The sequence below is a fragment of the Ptiloglossa arizonensis genome, chromosome 13 (assembly GCF_051014685.1).
Source record: "Ptiloglossa arizonensis isolate GNS036 chromosome 13, iyPtiAriz1_principal, whole genome shotgun sequence".
Classification (NCBI taxonomy): domain Eukaryota; kingdom Metazoa; phylum Arthropoda; class Insecta; order Hymenoptera; family Colletidae; genus Ptiloglossa; species Ptiloglossa arizonensis.
The window spans coordinates 10,795,964-10,817,509 of record NC_135060.1 but is presented as its reverse complement, the minus strand read 5'-3'; the positions used below and the strand labels follow the sequence as shown (position 1 = coordinate 10,817,509).

The 21,546-nt window shown below is 36.2% G+C and overlaps 2 protein-coding genes across 2 annotated transcripts in view; both read right to left on the bottom strand.

Annotated features, from left to right (window-relative positions):
- Positions 1-107: 107 nt before the first annotated feature.
- Positions 108-4,388, bottom strand: LOC143153662 (cilia- and flagella-associated protein 58). Its single transcript, XM_076325082.1, has 4 exons — positions 4,268-4,388; positions 4,107-4,154; positions 981-1,517; positions 108-489 (listed from the first exon to the last, which is right to left on the bottom strand). Exons 1-3 carry the CDS (start codon positions 4,386-4,388, stop codon positions 1,159-1,161), a joined length of 528 nt encoding a protein of 175 aa, XP_076181197.1. The 3' UTR covers positions 108-489; positions 981-1,158.
- A 13,243-nt stretch (positions 4,389-17,631) lies between these two features.
- The window catches only part of LOC143153786 (zwei Ig domain protein zig-8), a 128,509-nt gene continuing 124,594 nt past the window's right edge, over positions 17,632-21,546 (bottom strand). The window contains exon 7 of the mRNA XM_076325333.1: positions 17,632-21,241. Within this exon, the coding sequence (XP_076181448.1) occupies positions 21,108-21,241 (134 nt within the window). The 3' untranslated portion in view covers positions 17,632-21,107. The remainder of the gene's footprint in view (positions 21,242-21,546) is intronic.

Below are 21,546 nucleotides of genomic sequence, written 5' to 3'. Positions count from 1 at the left end.
GGACTTATCCACGCGGGTGCAAATATTGACAGACGTTACGAACACCGGAAAAAACGACAGGGCGGAAACATAGGTTCGAAGAGGGGTTGGAAAAGCATACACAGAAATCCTGCAAAGTACACCGTTATATTTTCATTACACCGCCGTATCGTCGGCGCTGTAAACAGAACGAGGCACACGTTGTTTTCTTCGTCGTTCCTCGACGAATCCACAGATGCTTATCCAAGGACGGAGTCCACGACGAAACAATTTCCGAGTGTGGGTGTCGTTGAAATCCTCCTGCGTAAAATTTCATTGGACGTCGGTGGTTCACCACCGGAAGCACAGACGCGTTCGTCGATTTTGATTTCGATCTCTTCGACGTATCCAGCTTCCTTCCTCTACTGCGGATATTTCATCTTCGGTTCGCTCATCTCTCCGGTCATCCTGTACTTGTCGACCCTGTACCTCGATTTGGACCTCGTACATGCTCAGCTCCACCAGCAGACACTGAGAAATCACCTTCTGAATCATTGAACTCGCGTGCACCGCGGCATTTGCTAGCGTTAAAATACCGGCCGACCGCCACCCACTCTGACTACGACGCGAACGTTCAAGAAACGACGTACGCGTGAATTTCTTCGCCGGTTGTAGCGAGCTTAACCCTTTCGACGAGATAGGTAACTTTTGAATGTAGATTCCCGTAGCTAAAATTTTACATCTTTATTTACTTACCGTTTTTAAAAAATCGAGTCAAAGGTTCACATTCGTTTCCCTTTTGTGCAGCGAGAATGAAACATTCTTGGCGAAATATGGAACGTATTAATTTCTGCGAAACACCATCAAGAATTTATATACGTAACAAAGTTCCCTGTACGTTCGATCATTTTCAGACTAGCTGCAGAGGGCACACTCTCTCGTTTTAGAGAGTAGTTTCTACCCGTTAAATGCGAGCTGATAACGATGATGACGATAATAACAGTAGTAACAGTAAACGGTACCTCGAGTTTGCTTCACTTGTGAATGCTCAATGGAGTACTTTTGCCATCGGCACTGTAACCGTCAGTCTTTCCTTCGTTAAGTGACGGTTCGAATGAGAGACTTGTCGCAGGTTGCTCGTGTATCTTATGTCCTCGGTCAGCAGAACCTTCTTCGTTCTCAGATTCTTCGGCTGGAGCCTCAACGGTCCGATGTCTTCCAATCTCTGATTACATTGCAGCTCGTACCGTTGGATCGCGCCGTGCAGGACTTTGATCCTATTTGAAGGCTCAACTCTCCATCCCACTTGCACAATTGCGTGCTCAGAATGTCCCGCTCGTTCATAATATTATCGATGTCCCTCTTGTGACGTCCAATATCCGACTTGGCCCACTGGATCACCAGCCTCAGACTTTTCTCTTCCTGCTTCGTCTTCTCGATCTCGCGTCTCAGATCAGTCACCTCCTTGGGGTAGATTGCAACTCGACCTTCGAGGCCTTCCTTCTGCTTCTCCACCTTCCCATGAACTGCAAGACGAATGGCCGCGTGAGAGAGACTCCCTACTCCAGAACCGAGCTAAACGAGCCTCCGCCAGGCGGTCTTGATAAATTCACCCGGCAGAACGCCGTACGGACTGTTCCGATGATTTGATAGAAATAGCCGACAGAAATAGCCCATTTATGATCATTTATTATCATCCGTGGAGGAATTCACGATGAGTTCAACGAGGTGCCAATCAATTTACTGCCATATTCTCATATAATGCGAAGAAACAACTTTTAACGCCCATAAATCCGCAAAGAAATCTATTTTCATAGAGCAACGAGTCTATGTTATTGTGGCTTCATACACGATAAAGAAGGTCGAACGAATTTCGAAGAATCTTACGAGTAATTTTCTTCAACTTGAACGCGTCTTCGTAACGTTAGTTCGTTAAATCGCCGAGTAACTAATATTGTTTCTGCACTTTATCCCAACTTGCAATGTTCATTTTGTTAGTTTAAAAATCTGGAGTACATTTTTGTAGAAACGGTAGATATCTATATCGATTACAGTAGTGCTGACGGAAATGTACACTCTGCCTGTGGATTTTATTAAGAAACTTAAATTGAAAATCGAATCAAATTGTATTTTAAAAGCAAACAATTTAAAGACTCTTATTAGAACAAGTTTTTGTACTTTTGAGATGTGGAATACGTTTGAAAATGTCGACGTCCTGTTAAATTATCCCTGTACTTCCTTTTTCATTTAATTATTCCGGTTCAAGTGTGTTTATTAGAAACGAAGATCTACCTTAGGAAATGTCTCTTTAATGACTATCTTAGGCAGGATATAGTCTTTTAGTCGCCCGATTTGATGGCTAACTACCTTTAACTTGTTCTTCAATTTTCGTATCTTGTCCTGCGCTCCAAGCTTCTGCCGCACGAATTCATCTTCCCGTGAATATTCTCGAACAGGTTTCGTTACTGCCTGTACCACGTTTCAAATTCTGCCAACCGTTTCTTGTAATTGAAGATCTCGACTTGCTTCAGCTTGACCTCGCTTACGTAGTTCTCAACCTATTAACGCGACGAAATTAGTTCAATTGAGATGCATGCAAATCACTGTCGCCGCCTCTCCATTTCCATACGCGGAGATTACGCGCCGCGATCCATTCTCGTGTAAATAGTGGAAACTGTGATTCGTTGCTCGCTACGGCGCACAGTGTAGTTTTACCATTTGTACGAATGTTGTGAGAAATCTTGTACAAGCAACGAATAAAACTATGCTCGCGTTCGTGCTCCACGTTGATGAATTTTTTTGGTAACGAGATACGAAGTTGAAACTCGTTTTCGTGTGAACACTTGTTGCGTTAACGAACGGTTGAATGGTAGAATATTTTAAAAACTTTTTAATCAAACTATATGGGTAGATATAATACTTCATTGCATGGACATTATGCACTTTTGTTGGAATTGACGAGACATTGTCGAATGAATTTTTATTATAATTTTGTATAAATGAGTTTAAGAATAAGAGTACAAATAAATTATTTCATGAAATGAAAGTATGAAAAGATTTTTATGAAAAATACGTGTAAGTGAAATGTACATCAATTTTATATTTTATTTTTCAAAATTTTTAGACGTTTTATATAATAAAACATTTTTTCTCGCGAAAAAAAATATATATATAATAATGTGTTCAATAATGTAAAAATATGTTTTAAATAGTTAAAAAAATATCTGTGATATCGTTAATCGCGATTGCTATTCGAAGGACGTTCTGATCGAGTAGCCTTGTGATGTAGATTGCCCATGCTGGTGCTAGTTGTAGTTACTCGCACTAATCTGGTATTAATTACAATTTCATGTACAATCACGAAATGAGCTAGTTACATACATCCGATAATTTCCAACCACATACACGTATGTGGTGTGGTTACACACGATGTATTTCCCCAAACCATTGTCAAGACGATATTTCCTGCAAACGTGGCAAGTTCAATTTTGTGCTTGAAAGTTTAAATATCGGGATTTTATGGGGTTAACAAAATTATTTAAACGTCAATCAAGACTACGTAAATAAATAAAAGATCCTTTTGAAGAAATTTTCGTTTCGGTAGAAATTCTAATAACACAAATAAAATATTATTTAAAATGTATGATTCTGGTAGAAACTGTATTTAAAGAAGTAACTAGAAACTTTCGTAAATGCATTATTCTTTTTAAATGTAACATAAATTATTGCAGAATTTTACATAGTACGTAGTAATGATTTGAAAAGAATTCTCGTAATCAAAAGCTTCTGTAAAGTTATGTGCACGTTTCGTACGTTGCAAATGTTCCTACATCGTGGTACGTTCAGTTGTAAACAAAATAACTGAAAGAGTAACGTTAAATATCTACTTTGAAACTCGTTACAGAGTTTGAAATAAGATTATAATTGCATCGTGATATATTTCGTAGCTTGAATAATCTCGTAACGTACTTCTTAACTTGTTAAACGGAAGAGATTAAATGTGTCGAGAAAGAATGACACACTACATTCCGTTTGAATAAATTTTCAAAACATGGGAAACCGTAGTAACTCGTTGTATCCGTTTCACGAGAAAGTACATTTATCACCATCTTCAAACCGAGGCACATTACGCGTCTCAGTTCACTTACTTTCACCAAGAATCTTCGAATTCTCGTAAACAGTTATCCGGAAGCGATCTACGATGTCAGAGTTGCGTTTACGAAAACGCAATCACTATTTATCATAGTGAGGCTTCGGTGGCAAATTGTCGTCGTATCTAGTCGCAAATCTTCTGAAACCGTGACGTTACATCTGACCAGGGACAAACCTAAAATGAACGACTGACCTACGTCTACCTTTACCTCCTGCTGGGCACCAGACCGTATATCCGTCGGCACAACCCGCTTGATGTCTGAGCACACAGCAACCATACCGCCTGGCGATCCCTCAGCTATACGTGTGCTATACAACTTGCCTGACAGCTCACGCTATATCAACACCTATTATTAGATAGATGTTTAACCGCGCATCTACCTCTACCACTTGCGAGATTCCGATTACGAGAGACATGCGAAGGATTTCACTGCACCCTTTCATATACATACGAGCCATATTTTACTTTATTATAATTCCAGGAACTGAAAATAGGAGGTAATCCGTGACACAAAAGTCATTTTCGTAAAATGATAAATACGTTCCAACTTCTCGTAAATCAAACTTCACTTTTTATAAATTTCCATAATTTTAAACAAATTTAAAAAAATAATACTCGGGACATCATTTTGGTATGGTTATTTCATAAAATTAGTAGTTGAAATATGACGTCGAGCGGTACACACCTTGGAACAGTCTGTACATTCGACAAGAGAATAAAATACAAAATGTATTTGAAAAATATTTATGTTTTCTTGGTAACGTAATAACTGTATTATACCTGTCTGTTTGTATAGCATATTATTTCAGTTATCCGATCCATGCACGGTCCCATTTCACTGGCTCGCTACACTATTCTACTTATTCGAACAAATACGGTGTCATTTCGCTTGTCTGGCCGCATACGAGCCCATTTCACTTGTGCGCTTAGCGTGGTTCTACTCCACTTACCGAATCACATACTATCTTATCCTCCTTGCCTAGATGCGTATACATTTAAGTTTGTTTTTCATTGCCGTTGTATCCTGTTGCAAGTTATTTATTGTTTACACTTTTCTTATCCTTACACATAATTGTATATTTCCTTCTGTTTATCTTTCCGTTTTTACTCTCCTTGTATATATATTTCCGTGTTGTACGTAATAATTCGTCTCGGTTAAGTATTTCATTACTTTCGTAATATATTATTTCGTAATATTTCGGAAATAAATTGCGGTAATTTATAATATGCTTGGGTATTCGTGTAGTTGAATTTCCAGTTGAAAAAAATTCAAATTTCAAAGCGAAACCAACGGAAGAAAATTAAACTGTCGATGCGTTACGTCGTTCTATAAATTGGACGTATTGTTATCGTAGATTGAATTTGAGAATTTATTTTCACACGAATTGTAAAGTTCTCGGGACCTCTTTAAGCCCGTATTCGACAGTCGCGCGTAACACGTCACGCAACAAGTGCCATACAAGTGTAAATAAAGTACATTGATGTATTCGATGCGGGCTGCCATTATCGTGCAGCATCCTCGAGCCAAACCGATATTCTCCTGTGAGCAAGAATTGCGGGAAACGCGCTAACAGTTATATGATTGTAGAGGAATCATAATAATGCTGTGTAGTATTACGTACAGTAGCGGCTATAAATTTCCAACCACTACCTTCACCGTTATGAAGTTATCGCGGAATTAAGGATGAGCATAGAATTTATTTAAACGCGCGACGTTGGCAACGATAAGAGGATATACAGGGTGTCTCGCCACCGTTATTGCGGATACTTTTTACGATTGCATTCACGATACCAGAAGGATCTTTTAAACTTCACGGCATAAAGGAATATTATTTTCCGTTCGTACGAAAAAGAAAATTTTGAAACCGGTGTAATGGGTGAAACGTTTCTAATTCGAATCTTAACGTTTGTCTTTCGAAATAAATATGATTCTTCTCGTTACGAAAGTAATGGAATACTTAACCGAGACGAATTATTACGTACAAAACGGAAACATATATATAAAGAGAATAAAAACGGAAAGATAAACAGAAAGAAATATACAATTATGTGTAAGGATAAGAAAAATATAAATTATTCTCGTAGATTTTTGCGTATTTAGAAATTCCGTAAAGATGCATCAGATATTGTATTATTTTTATACAAACTACTGTTTCTACTATACATAAATTATTACAATAGTAACGAACAAAGAGTGTTCATTCTCCGTGCGTTGTAAAATGCGAGAACAGATGTCGCGTGGCGTATCTTAATTTTCTTTTCCAGTATAAACAACTACGACAAAGGTTCTGATTCGTCAACACGATAAAAACAACCACAATTCTTGTCAGTAACGAGGAGTTATATTTCCTCGCTCTGGCACCGTTTCCCTGGAGAAATATATGACAATTTGCATAGCAATTATACCGCGTGCAGGTATCGACGCATTGTAATGCAAAATTTAATGGAAAATAAATTTCGTCTCTCGACTCCCTTCTGCCGAACGAACGCGCGTGCACGCCGTGAATATAATTTCGCAAATAGCCCGCCGAATAATGTTTCTCGCATTACCCCGTGCGCTGCAATCAATTACGTTCACGTCGCGTCTGATATTTTATTAGCGGAAATTGAAATAATACCGTTCGTGCCGCTGATATACGTCTCCGCGTGCAAAAATGAGCGCTCACGGTCTCTGTTTCGGTGTTGCCGGATATACGAGCGCTTAATTAAAGATTCGAGATCCATTTGGCATCGTCCGTCGCGAAATAAAACGCCCGAGCGCCGGATTTAATCGCCTTTTAATGGAAGAGATTTACCGCGAGTATCGTTCTTCGACGCAGGAGGGTGTAGAGGCGTTTCTATCGCGGCACTTTCACGTTTAGGTGAATTCACGTGATCGAACGCGAGCTCACGTCCACTCGACGCGTTTCAAATATCTTCGTTATCGCATTCTCGCGAGGCCGCTTTTGCAAACCCTGTTACGAACAATACGATACTCTGGTAACTACTACGATGTAGCAATCTACGTAGTAGATGTACGAGTAGTAGAATCTACAAGAAATATTTTTTAAAGTTTCTCGAATGAATAAATCAGATGCTCAAAGAGACATTTTTGTATCGAATTTTTATTCGATCCTATTAGTTACCGAGATATTGCGCGATATTTGTCCGCAAAATGGTGAAAAAGTATTTTCAAGATATAAGATTCGAATGGACTTTGAATATTTTTGCAATGTGAATATATCGAACTTTGTAACCATATTTTAACGATATCCAGAGGCGCGTATACGTGTCCAAATGTTTCGATAAATTCAGTGTTTTATTTCCTTCTATGAGATTAAAATACAAATTTCTGAAGAGTTAGTTTACAAGTTCTCGACGTTTTCTGTTGAATCATCTTAAGTTGGGAATTTGTTATCAGTTCTTTTCATTCTTATATTTATCGAAATCAATGACTGTAGGAATTTTCATTTTTCTGTTTTAATTCGTGTTTTACGTAACATTCACATTCACGAATTCAATCGCCATTATTCTTCGAACCAGAGCACTCGTAAATTTTTCTTACACTTCGAGCCGACTGTTGTTCCGATATCGTCCATCCGTGATAGCACGGTAGAGCCGTTCAACAAGTTTCTCGATGGAACTTTTCGTTTAACCGATCGAAATCATCTTGCGACTGCCACGCATTCATTGCCCAAAGATAAGCTTTGTTCTCGAAGGCCGTTTCTTCGGCTGGCAGGATGTGAAATTCAGTTTCTTCAACTTGTACGATGGGATCCGCTATCGCGGCCGAGTTACGTCGTTTTGTCCTTGTTACTGTTCGAGAAACTTGTTGAACTTTCACATAAACGAAAAGGTCGACTCGTTCGACTTGTACGAAAAAAGAAACTCGTCAAAAATGGTAACTCTTTAAATCTGAATGCGTGAGAACAATTTTTTCGTTAGAAATAAATTGAGAAAAAGTTACAAATTGAAAATAAATAATCTCTCGAGTAAGTATTTTTATAAGTATTCCTATTGAACAAAAATTAAGTAAGAGGTTACCCCAATAGAAGTTTGTATCCTTGAATATATTTACACACTAGAAATATGAAACTACAAGAGATTCTTCAAATTTTAAACAAACAATCTCAATTCACAGACTTGAATTCGAGTAATTCGTATCCTCCAGTTTTAAATTTTTTAGAAAATGGTGCACACAATATATTTGACGAATATAATGCCTCGGAGAAATTCTCTATTTTCGGGAAAATTGCATTGATCTCTAATGTTCGAAATTTCCGATAAGTTTCAGATTATTGATTAATGTGACGTCACTGACAATGCTATTATCGAAAGCAGAACTTTTACGAACAACTTACGCTCTCGCTTATAATTTCGTAAATGTGTTATTTAACTTGAAAATTGTCCGTCTAGTTTTATGCAAGAATAAACATACAGTACAAACATTAAGCTTTTAGCTTAAATGAGAAGCAAACGAATGAGAATCAGTTTCTAAATGTTCACAGTGAATGTATAAGAGTATCGAGTAAAAATTATTTCGATTTATAAAGAATTTTCTTTAATCACATCTTTTTGCGATTAGTTCAAACGAGTACAATTTTATAATAGTTTGGGTGACTTGAAAAAGTTGAAAAAATGCGAACATAATCCTATTCATTCTCTTCGCGGACATATTTTTAAAAGTAAAGACACTAAAATTGGCTCTATGAAAATTGGGCGAATTTAATTACGCACTCAGCAGCCAGGCGGCTATATCTACCACTTTTTTAAAGGGTATGGTTCGTTAAAAGATCTCGGACAAGAATCAACTCGGCGATACAAATTTTGTACAATATAAAAGCATAAAATTGAAGAAATATACATCAAGTAATTGCATAATCGATTAAATACTATTCGTTGAAATACTCGTCGGCATTCTCAACGTATTCCATGGTCGAACAGCCGTGCAGGAGCATTGGTCTCGAATTTCCAAAGTGAAGAATAAATTCTCATCTTGAGTTCCCAAGGCAAGAGAAATTCTGACTTGGAGATTCTAAGGTCGGTAAGCTTTGATCTCGAAAGTTCGATGTCAAAATCCTTTGATCTCGATAAGAATATAAAAGAGAAAGGAGACGTATAAAGGATACAAACCGAGTAAAGAAAGAACAACGAAACGAACAAGATTGAAGTTGAAGATGGAAGAAACGAGGAAATGTATGTAAAATGTACGAAAAGGAAAGTGAAAAGGATGAAAAGGTATAGAAAGGAGCAGCGGTGAGAAGATAGGAGGAATGTTCGAGAGCAATACCACTATTAATAGGATTACAAAGCTCTCACGAGGGACGCGTCGGTCGTTCATTTCGACCATTTTGCGAGAGAGTTGCTCGGAAGTTAAGGACGGCCATCGGCAGTCCTTTGTCGCGGCTAGACCAAGGGAAACGAAGCACAACATCTTTATGAGTTACTGTACCACAAGCTACGATCGTGTTAGAACAGAATTGCAGGCCGATCCTGTTGACTGAACAAAGACGCTGCCATTGGACACGCTTCTCTTCTCTGGGGATTAGACTCGAACATCCTTGTACCCTCAATGTGATCACGATGTATACACACGAGTGGCGTTTCGATGACGACATCCTTTACACCGATAACGAAAACCACCGTGAACAAACTGGCGCGCTTTAAGACTAGCTGAGAAATTTTTCAGCAATCCCTCGCGAGTTCTCACAGTTCCTGTCTTTTTCGAAAATTTACGGTCTCGAGGTGCCCTCGTAAAATTTTACTCCGAAATTCGATGAATTCACAAAAGTATAACAGTTCGGAGAAGACGACGCGTTACGACGGGGAGGGCCGGAAACTTTAAAGCTCCATTCCCCGAAACCATATTTTTCACGTTCGCGAAAACGACACCTTGAAAACTACTGCACCGATTGATTTGCATTCTTCGCGTTCGCACCAAGTGTTTTCCTATCGTCCGACACAAGAAGAAACGAGGAAACTGGAAAATTGAAAGAACTTACGGTACGTTAACCAGAAATTCGATTCCTTCGTCAAACTTTATCGGGTTTTTTACGCCGCAAGGAATAACTCTTTACAAGGAATTGTAAATTGGGCTTTATCCACTTTATATGTGGGTAAAATTTCGCACATTGAATGTATCGATTCCCGAGATATCGTGCTAACCAGCTTTAAAATTGTCGTTTCGAGAAAAGCGACTTCAGTTTGGCTTCTACGAGATTTTGGTTTTTCAAAATTCATCGTCACCTTTCGAGCACAGTGTTTTTAATATTTGGAACATCGAGAGAATGTAAAAGGAGGAAGATCAAATTCGTTTACCTTCAAAGTGAGATGATCCCTTGAACTATTTGAACAATAGTTTAGAAACAGCCTGTATATTTTCCAAGGTCGATTGAAATTTATATGCACGATCGACAAACATGCATGCTCACGTCCGGCGCACGTCGATCCGTCGATAACGCCGAATCGAATTAATCCGAACGCCTTTGATGGAAATTAAATCCCCGGGGCGTTTGAAAACACTCCGTAGCTACATCGAGCTTTATCCCCGCAACATGGGCTCGCGGCTTTGAAGGATTTCGAGGAGGCTGAATCCTTCTGTCCTTGGATCCTTCTAGGAGCTATTCGTGTTCGAGAAATACCACAGCATATCTCTAATTTGTAATCGAATTTGTCCATTCCTGGTCGCGTCCATCGATTAATTCGAGCTTAAGAAATTACAAGATTGCTACGAAATAACTTCCGTAACGTTCGCGAACCGATTATTCAAGAAATATTATTCTCAAAGATGATAAATTTATTACCATCGATGACGATTCAACGATAATTTGATACAAAATGTTAACACAGTCTAAAGAGTGAAGAATCCAGATATGGAAGAACGAAGTTACAATTGCAAAGTTTAGAAATTCGATTACGTGTGCTAGGGTACGAATTATTATATTTTTACGGTTGAAGAAACTCTGTCCTTAGAAGCTGATCCGTTAACGAAGAATCATTGTTCCTCTTAATGTATTCTAATTGATGCGTGTAGATGATAAAAAATGAAAGCTTCGGTGAAAATGTTACTTTTCAAATCTCTGAAACAAAATGATTTAAAGTACAAACGCTTTTATACGAGTTTTGAACCTTTAAGATCGAGAAGCTCTGTCGAAATACTGAATTCGACAAAATCACGTATTAGTTAAATACTACCGAGTGTTAAATGCAACGTGGTAACGAGGAACAAAATTTGAAGAGGAAACTTACTCTTTCTCGGTTGTCAGTTATCCCTTCTTTTGCTCGATTTCCCGATTCAATCGTGTGACGTTCAACCGCAGGTTCTCGATCATCTCCTGTGTATTCTGTTCGCGCGTGTGTGCCTCGTCGGCTCGCTTTATCGCGTTTACAAACTCCAGCATCAGCTTCTCGATCTCGGTGATGTTGCTCGAGATCGTTTACGTCAGCTCATATATTTTCTGCGTGTCGTTTCGTTCGGAAATTAAAGCACGCTTTCGCGTCACCTTCGATTCGATCCTTTCGAAATGATTTCTTCGTACGATAAAATTTTGAACGGTTACTGTATCGACAACGTAACCAATTACAATATTTTCACGATAAATTCTACGGGCAATATCGAATATATTTTAATAAAAATTAAACTCGAAAAAATAACGACAACTCGACTTGAAACACTGCGGAGAAATAAAAATTCCGTTTATTCAACGTTTAAATTTACCACTGAAAATGTGGTAGGAGAAGTGGAAAAAGGTGTTGCCCGCGCGAATTAAATCTAATATTTGAAACGAAAGATATTGGAAAGAGGGAGCAATGAATCGAATAAATTTGTGCTCGTAGAATTTAGTTTCAAAATGAAAGTTCAAAGGAATTAAGTTTTTAATAATATTTTTAACGAAATATTTTTGCGTAGAAATCAACGTACCTTCAACTTGGAGAATTAAGTTTGACAATTGTGCGATGTGAGAATGAGGTACATTAATCGTTAGATTTATTATTGCATGAAACTTTAAATCCACGATTTTTATCGTGCGAGCCATGTTTGTCCACTGAATCCTAAAATAATGCGAAACCCGTGCCGATTAAAACTAGAAATCGCAGTAAAAGAAACAGTATCCATTGGTAAAACATATACTCCTAATATTAGCACAGTAAAAAAGGGCAACGAGAAATAAACTATATCTTGACGCCTGAGCAGAGAAATTTAAACATTCTGTACCAAGTTAGCAAAACAGAACCGTATAACACATTTATTACGGTACAGGTGTATATTTTCCGTGGTAGCAATATTTTATCGAATTTTCGTTAACAGTAAAACATGGGCTTAACTTTTCTACTATTTTCATCGAAATGTATACAGTGAAATTGAAAAGTTTACGACTTCCTTCGTCGGGCGGTGCACGTGACTCTCAGCGACGGATTGGGGCAAAAGAATATTTTTCTTACCTAAACTCGTCTAAAATATTGAACAAAAGTTTTCAAACGGACTCGATTTTGCGATTTTCATCGTCGAAAAGTTACTGTAATTTTTAGATCTTACGGATATTTATTTTGGGATTCGAAATCAACCGGTCTGTACCGAGTACAACGAACGAAATATCATTTCTTAGGTAGAACAAAGGTATGCAAAGGGCGAACGGTGCGAGATGTTCTCTTGCTAATTAATATTTTACCACTTAATAATTTCCAACGTGGTTTTCCCGACACCAGTGCCCGAGAACTGGCAAATTTACTTTCAAGCCAGCCAGCGTTGTTGAGGAAACATCGTGGTCCACGTACCGTTTAATGAAAAGGGTTTCGCGTCTAGGTGCCGGCAAAAAGACTCTCAACTTCGAGTAATCCTTTTCGAAGGCACAAAACGTACTGGCTGAGCTTCCGTCCAACGTAGCTCGGCCGATCTTGCTCTCCTCATCTGGAAATGTGTCATTCCACTACGCTGACGGGATATCCCCCGCATCCTTCGTTACTTTTTCACGATCATCGCCACCTAGCCGCACCACAAACCGTCGCGTCGTTCTGTGTGGTATTAATCGCGTCACGAACTCGATAAGGGTCTATGAAATTTACGACCAATTGTTTGGCGACTCTGACACTACGGGGGTGTCTAATAAACCACGATCCTCTGGACACTAACCACGAGTAATATTCCTTTTTTTTTCTTAGTGGACACTTGGGATCGACAACGCATCTATGCTCACGTTATTGGCGTCTAATCCTGCGTCAAGACTTTGACAGGTTTATCGACAGGTTTTGTTTTTTATTCCGTTCGGGAATAACGGTCCACGCGAGAGATAGTATTTATATATTGTGACTACTCGAGCAGATTCTTCGTTAGATTTATTATTTGTCAAGACACTCGTGAAAAAGTGGAATGTTACAAAACGATTCGGAACCGTAGATTTGAATTTAACTATTTGATTCTTATTTCCAATCGTACTTTTCGTATACCTAGTGGGTCTCCTTTGGATTTGCAGAAAGGAAAAGTCCACGATAGAAAAAGTACCCAAAGTTGGTAACTAGTGCGAAAGTAATACTTGGGTGTATATGTAGGGTGTTTCAAAATAACACTGACGTATTAATAGGATCGAAAGAAGAGGATTGTTTGTCATAAGTAATAGTGCAGTGTTAATGCACGAAGGTGTCTACTTGTGTTCTGTTTGTGTACCTTTGATCCAAACAAGCTATTTTTAAACTCTATAGCAATATATCCATTTTAAAAGAAGAATAGTCAAATAACAGTTTGAATCTTTATACCTTTTTCTTTATTTCATAATTTAGAATTACATAAAGGGGAGGAAAGAAAGAAAGAAGTTCACGTTTCAAAGAATTTATTGAAATACGTCAAAGGTAGAACAAAATCATAACAAAAGTTTTCTATTTTACGATTTATTTCTTTCTTTCTTCTTTCTTCTTTCTTCGTTCGTCGATGTGCCTACCTAAGAGAGACAAATTGAAAATTGGAAATGGTTGAATACATGTCATACAGTAACAAAGGAAATAAACGAAGCAGTGACAAAAAGAATAAGCATGGAAAAACAAGAGTCCCAATATCGAACATTTTTTAAAATTTATGCCTGAATTTCAACCCTTGGTATCAGGAGATTACTGTCGCCAAGGAGGTATGCATTTCGATTTTTCAAGTATTAATCAAATGTTAAATTGATATATCTAATAGACAATTATTACTTTCCATATTTTAAAACTTTACGAAACATCTCTTTACTTCGAAGCTCGATCAAAATCAATTTCTATAAGTTTCATAATCATTTGTGATGCATAAATAAGATGAACATTCTTCGATTAATATTGGGAACAAGCATAAATGTTAGTAACAATCGTGGAAATGAAGAAACGTTCACCGAAACCGTTTGCCTTCGCAGATTTCGCAATATCTCGATGTTTATTTGTCATATTTATTAACAACCGTCGTAGGACCGTAAATTAAACAATTATTAAAATGTTCTAGAATAAATAATGGCTAAAGAGCCATCAATTTCTTGAAATATTCGTTAGACCGAACAAAGACAATCGAAGTAGCCGTAAGATAAAATAAATGAATATTTTTCTACATATCGAAATTATAGTTTGTATGTATGCAAATATATTCTGAACGCGTTATTACAGACCCCTGTAACGTGGTAATTACATGTGTTGCCATCTATTGGAGAAAGGGTTAAACTACACTTAAGGGGTGAAAACACCTGGCGGAGAAACGCTCAAGTTTGTCGAAGAATTGTTCTGACTTTCATCGATAGATGGCGCCAGCGATAGGGAATATCGTTTGAAAGCAGATACTTATCTCTAATATCGGTAAATAATACTTGTGGAGCCATCTATTGATGAAGATCAGAACAATTCTTCGACAAACTTGAGCGTTTCTCCGCCAGGTGTTTTCAACCCTCAAGTGTAGTTTAATACTTTCTCCATTAGATGGCAATCCAAGTGATTACCACGTCTCAAAAGTATGGAATCGCGCGTTCAGAATATATTTACCGACATTTACCGATACCGCATATAAATAATTCCGTTTGAATGATATTCCCTACCGTGCGATAAAATAAATGAATATTCCTGTACAAACTTTTGTATGTATCATCTATCGGATAAATTTAAAATTAAACGAAATCAGCATAATGTAATTTCTCTGCATTCTAGCCTACCTTTATACATTTAAACAAATTTTTAATACCTCGAAATCGAGGTTAGACATATCGATTATCGACTCACAAGTCTCTATCATGATAATTTTTCGATCTAGAAAAGTGATTAATAGAATTTCAACACTTTTGAGTAAAAAATACAACTTCTACGTGTATTGTATATACGTATATTACTTATAACAATGCATAATATACGTTGTATATTGTTATAAGAATTAAACACATGTCAAATTCATGACCCAAATAAACAATGCTTTAAAACTTTATGAAATACGTTTTAACATCGAAGCTCGATCAAAATTAATGTCAATAAGTTTCTTAATCATTTGTGGTGTATAAGTAAGATGCACATTGTTCGATTAATATTGGGAACACATATAAATATTAGTAACAATCGCGGAAATGAACTAATATCCACCGAAAAGGTTCGCCTTCGCAGATTTCACAATATCTTGAAGTTTATTTATCATAATTATTAACAAGCGTCGTAGGTCCGTAGATTAAACAATTATTAATAATGTGCTTATATAAATAATGGATTAAAATATCATTTCATTGAAATATTCTTTGCTCGCGCAGGATACCACTTCTACGCGTATTGTGTAAATTATAAGAATTAAACAAATGTGAAATTAATGTATCTAATAAACAATTGTTACTTTCCATGCGTTAAAACTTTACGAAATACGTTTTAACATTGAGTCTCGATCAAAATTAATTTCTATAAGTTTCTTAATTAATTGCAATACATAAATAAGATGCACATTGTTCGATCAATATTGGGAAGATGCGTAAATGTTAACAATAATCGCGGAAATAAATAAATATTCACCGAAACCGTTCGCCTTCGAAGATTTCGCAATATCTTGAAGTTTATTTATTATAATTATTAACAAGCGTCGTAGGTCCGTAGATTAAACAATTATTAATAATGTGCTTACATAAATAATGGCTTAAAATATCATTTCATTGAAATATTCTTTGCTCGCGCAGGATACCACTTCTACGCGTATTGTGTAAATTATAAGAATTAAACAAATGTGAAATTAATGTATCTAATAAACAATTGTTACTTTCCATGCGTTAAAACTTTACGAAATACGTTTTAACATCGAGTCTCGATCAAAATTAATTTCTATAAGTTTCTTAATTAATTGCAATACATAAATAAGATGCACATTGTTCGATCAATATTGGGAAGATGCGTAAATGTTAACAATAATAGCAGAAATAAATAAATATTCACCGAAACCGTTCGCCTTCGAAGATTTCGCAATATCTTGAAGTTTATTTATTATAATTATTAACAACCGTCGTTGGACCGTAGATTGAACAATTATTAACAATGCCCCGATATAAATAATGGCTAAGAAGCTATGAATTTGTTGAATTATTCGTTAGATAGTGCAAAGATAATCGAAGTAACCGTGCGATAAAATAAATGAATATTTCTCTACATATTGAAATTACAGTTTGTATGTATGCAAATATATTCTGAACGCGCAATTACAAATCCCTGTAACATTGTAATTACATGGGTTGCCATCTATTGGAGAAAGGGTTAAACTAAGCTTAAGGGATAAAAACACCTGGCGGCAAAACGCTCAAGTTTGTCGAAGAATTGTTTTGTCTTTCATCAATAGATGGCTCCACAAGCATTATTTACCGACATTACAGATAAGTATCTGCTTTCGAACGACATTCCCTATCGCTGGCGCCATCTATTGATGGAAGTCAGAACAATTCTTCGACAAACTTGAGCGTTTCTCCGCCAGGTGTTTTCACCCCTCAAGTGTAGTTTAACCCTTTCTCCAATAGATGGCAACATATGTAATTACCACGTTACAGGGGTCTGTAATAGCGCGTTCAGAATATATTTGCATACATACAAACTATAATTTCGATATGTAGAAAAATATTCATTTATTTTATCTTACGGCTACTTCGATTGTCTTTGTTCGGTCTAACGAATATTTCAAGAAATTGATGGCTCTTTAGCCATTATTTATACTAGGACATTGTTAATAATTGTTTAAGCTATGGTCCTACGACGATTGTTAAGAATTATGATGAATAAACATCAAAATATTGCGAAATCTTCGAAGTCGAACTGTTTCGGTGAATGTTTGTTCATTTCCGCGATTGTTGCTAACATTTATTCATGTTCCCAATATTGATCGAACAATGTGCATCTTATTTATGTATTGCAATTAATTAAGAAACTTATAGAAATTAATTTTGATCGATACTCGATGTTAAAACGTGTTTCGTAATGTTTTTAAGCATGGAAAGTAACAATTGTTCATTAAATACATTAAAAATAATTAATGACGCGGAGTAGGACACGACGGGGATATTAAAGAACTTTAGATAAAGTTATTTAATTACAGTTTATTTTACGAGAACGTATGCATGTCGTTAAACTGGTCGATTTAAATTGGGCAATATACACACATTTAAGGGCGGGCGATTTACACACTTGTAAAATTTCATCAGTTTGCAACATATCGACCAATCGAGCACATTATTTCCTCGACTATACAATTGTTAATGTATTTTATGTACAGGCCATCGAGAGGAGGAAAATGGTAGGTTTATAATCATTCAGCACCTTTAAACTACTAATATTCGCGCTTGCTCGTTGGAAATAATTCAATTTCGACCCGACAAATGCATGCTACGATACTGTTTAACTTGACACAGTCTAGTGCGTGTTAAAATTCTTATTTTTCAACCGAAAAGAAATCGGTTCTTTGTAGTCTTATATTCTGTACCAATTGATTCCATATTCGATGTTTGAACATTAGTTTGTCGATTTAAAAAAGAATATTGTGCCACTTAAATTGTAAATTCCGCCTCATTTCCATCGCACTTGTTTTTTGTCACGGAACTTTGTACTTTCTATTGGTAACTTGCTCGATATATTGTTTAGAAATTTTAAGTAGACTTTCTTCGACAGGGTTCATAGTCATCGGTTTAAATATATATGCGTTGCAAATTATACTAATGGATTTTCATGCCAACATTAAGATAGCAAACTTCAACATAATTGAACATAGTGGTTCAAATCTTCTAACATAATTGTTCGTGATTTACTCTTACGATGTTTTGTTAATGTACTCATTGAATTCCTTTATACAAATTTTAAAGATCATGTTTCCATGTATAGTAAAATTTCCTAAAATTCGAAACGATATGAAAATGAAACTTTCAATAAAATCGACAATGCTTCAAATTTAAAATAAACTATTCCTCGTTAAAAAGAAAATAGCAAACAAACAAAAATGCAGAAATAATGTTCACAAATCGATTTAACAGACACGTAGAATCTGTGTATAAGAATGCACTTTGAGCCACAATTTACCGATAAATTTGAACGTGGAAGATGTACAATTTATTGTTCACGCTTGTAACGTGTATTTCGGGGGCCTTTTTCTTTAAAAAAAGGAATTGTAACATGCACTCTTCCGGTCGAACGAGTTCTTTCGAACAAATTTCCATGATACAACCACGTTATCAGGTCAATATTCACAATTCTGTCCATACGTATTTCCGCAATACTGTATACAATATACAATGGCTTATTGTATACAATAATTTATTGGGCAGTTATCGTCCACTGTAATACTGATCTGTTAATCGAAACGCTTGCTGACGAACACCCATGAACACACGGTACCACGAGTAACTATGTATTGCTGGGAGAAAAAGAGATCAATCATGGAAGAAATTATGGCCGCGTTAAGTCGCGCGTTTTAAACAGTCTTCGCAAGAGCTGATCAATAAAACGTACTCGACACTGTCCACGTTTTATCAATGATACCACATTCCTCTTTAATCGAGATTGATCTTTGTTTCTCCTTGTAATGTACACGGTTCTATTAATTCTTAACGTTTCAGGGGAATATGGCACGTCAAACGAGTTCCTTCTCCTTCTTGGCGAGCCAAAAATAGGTAAATTTCCATTATTCAGATCCAAATTTTGAAAACCAGATAAAAGATAAACAACTTTTCATGCGTTATTTGTTCAATAAAAATTACCACTCGAATCGAACATTGATAATCAATTATATTTCACGTTAAAGAAATGCAAGCTTCTCTGAAGAACTGTCGATCGAATAAACGTTGCAAATAAATAATTATACAAATAATAATTTTAATGCGGTACTCGCAGAATAACAATTTTAACAGTTCAATTTTGTACAAAATGCAATTGGGTTTATTCATTTTTTATTCGAATTAAATTTTACCCAGATCTGTATCATTTAAGCTTCATAATTAGTTGATCCAATGAACAGATTATTATTTATTAAACTTGTACATTAATACATTTCGCATTAATATATCGATGTGTATGCCGTTTGAGAATACGCAAAATATCGTTTGCAGATTACAAAATTCGTTCTCGAAACGATGTAATATGTATTTTATAAAAAGTGACGTGCGTTGTCGTTTCGCAATAATTTGCGCGTCTTGTCGTACATCTATTATGGATTTTATACGTTGAAATTTTTTCTCATAATGTAACGATATCTATTCGGTAAACAAGAGGACGTTTACTCTTGGTTTGCCAATCTATACACAACAAATGTTTTGTTTATTAAAGACAATCCGAGACCTCTCGCATAAATAGTGTATTTACATGTAACCATTCAGAGAGGATCGAACTAATGTTAAACATTTGTACAGCGCCGTCGATGCAAAATGTCCAAGTTTGTAGAGAAATGGCTTCTATCTTTGCCGCTACGTGGTTCCACAATTTTTCGTATCGACTTCCAGTCATATATTTTGTTTTTCTTTACATTTACAACGTTTAAAGCATCTTCGTTATTAATTTAAGTTTGCGACAACTGATTTCGGGATTAGTACCGATTCAAAGTTTATTTTTCTGTATTAAAGTAGATCATTGTAAGAAGAACGTCGATAAACGATACAGCGAGTTCTACAATAACCGGGGTCATTCAATATTTACTTTCGTATAAATAAATCTGTGATGTACTATTCAAACAACTTAGAACGGATCAATCGAAACTAACGAACTACCAGGGTAAAATATTCTCCTACTAAGTGTGAATATAAACCTAACATTATAAATACGTGTAGCAATAGTTATTAACTAGTACGTGATATACATTCTATGCTTTTATGTCTAATAACTTGGACGTTTCGCCACCGATGGCAGCACGTATACTATTCGGATTTCAAACGCCTACTTCGGAAGAGCACATGTACACTCGGATAAATATTTTGAAAATAATTCTGATATTTGGAAATTCTTCCTGACGATCTAACATTAAAGTTTCACACTGCCTATTAAACTACGTACTTTTAAAAAGTTTTAGACATAAAAAAAAGTTTGCACGCGCTGTGAGAATGTTATTACGAATATAGTATACTGTTTAAACCTCAAATTGATCGAATGAAAACTGTTTCGGGAAAAATGCGTTTAAAGTTTCAGGAAAACGTTGTATCTTTGAGAATACTTTGAATTTTTGCTTGAATTTATGCCATGGAGTTTGCATTAATATTTCAGGACGGTATTTTTAAAATGTTATATGTTAAGAGAAAAAACAGAAAATATCGATCTTTTTAAAATAGGAAAATGTTGATGTTCTCTTTGAAGCGTCAGTGAGTAATTTCATGTTCGTTGTTCATTGTGTTACGTTTAATCGATGTTCATTGGATCGATTAGCTATTTCTAAGCTCAAATAACACCATTTCGCGTTTCATCCTCGCGATAATTAGACAACACTTGGCGGTGAAAGTGATGGGAATGTATTTGACGCGCCGTATTCTCCTCAAATGAATCGAATTAATGAACCTCTGTGTACAATCATGTTTGCAATGTGTTTCGATGAGCTTCACGGCGAGCTGATCATCCAAGCTCGGAGAAGAAGAATGCTGCCGATCGCAACATACAGCTGGTTTAATCGCTCTTGGTGATTCGTTTGCGCTGCATTCCATTGATCATGGTGAACCGCTGCTTGCTTTTCACCTACGATGAAAATACATGTATATATTGTAGTCGATAATGGGTGACGTGTTAATCGAAGAATAAATAACGATAAGAAAGCATATAAACGCGTATAATAAATTTTGTAAAATCTTATAAACTCGAATAAACATATATTCGTTATTACGGAAAAAATAACTGTACCGATTGTAATGGAGCAAAGTATAGTAAAGAAAATATTATTCATTGCTTTAACGAAAATGATCAAACATATAAAAAAAGTTCCAACAGTATAAAACACTTCTGCAACACACTTGAGGCATTTTCACGGTACATGAGTTGAGAAA

What these genes read in the sequence shown, in the direction of transcription:
- LOC143153662 (XM_076325082.1), bottom strand. Translation starts at nt 4,388, where the DNA reads ATGGTTGCTGTGTGCTCAGACATCAAGCGGGTTGTGCCGACGGATATA. An exon ending in AGGTTTGTCCCTGGTCAGAT is followed by an intron (nt 4,155 to 4,267) that starts GTAACGTCACGG and finishes CTGACATCGTAG; the next exon opens with ATCGCTTCCGGATAACTGTT. An exon ending in TTCGAAGATTCTTGGTGAAA is followed by an intron (nt 1,518 to 4,106) that starts GTAAGTGAACTG and finishes GTTCTGGAGTAG; the next exon opens with GGAGTCTCTCTCACGCGGCC.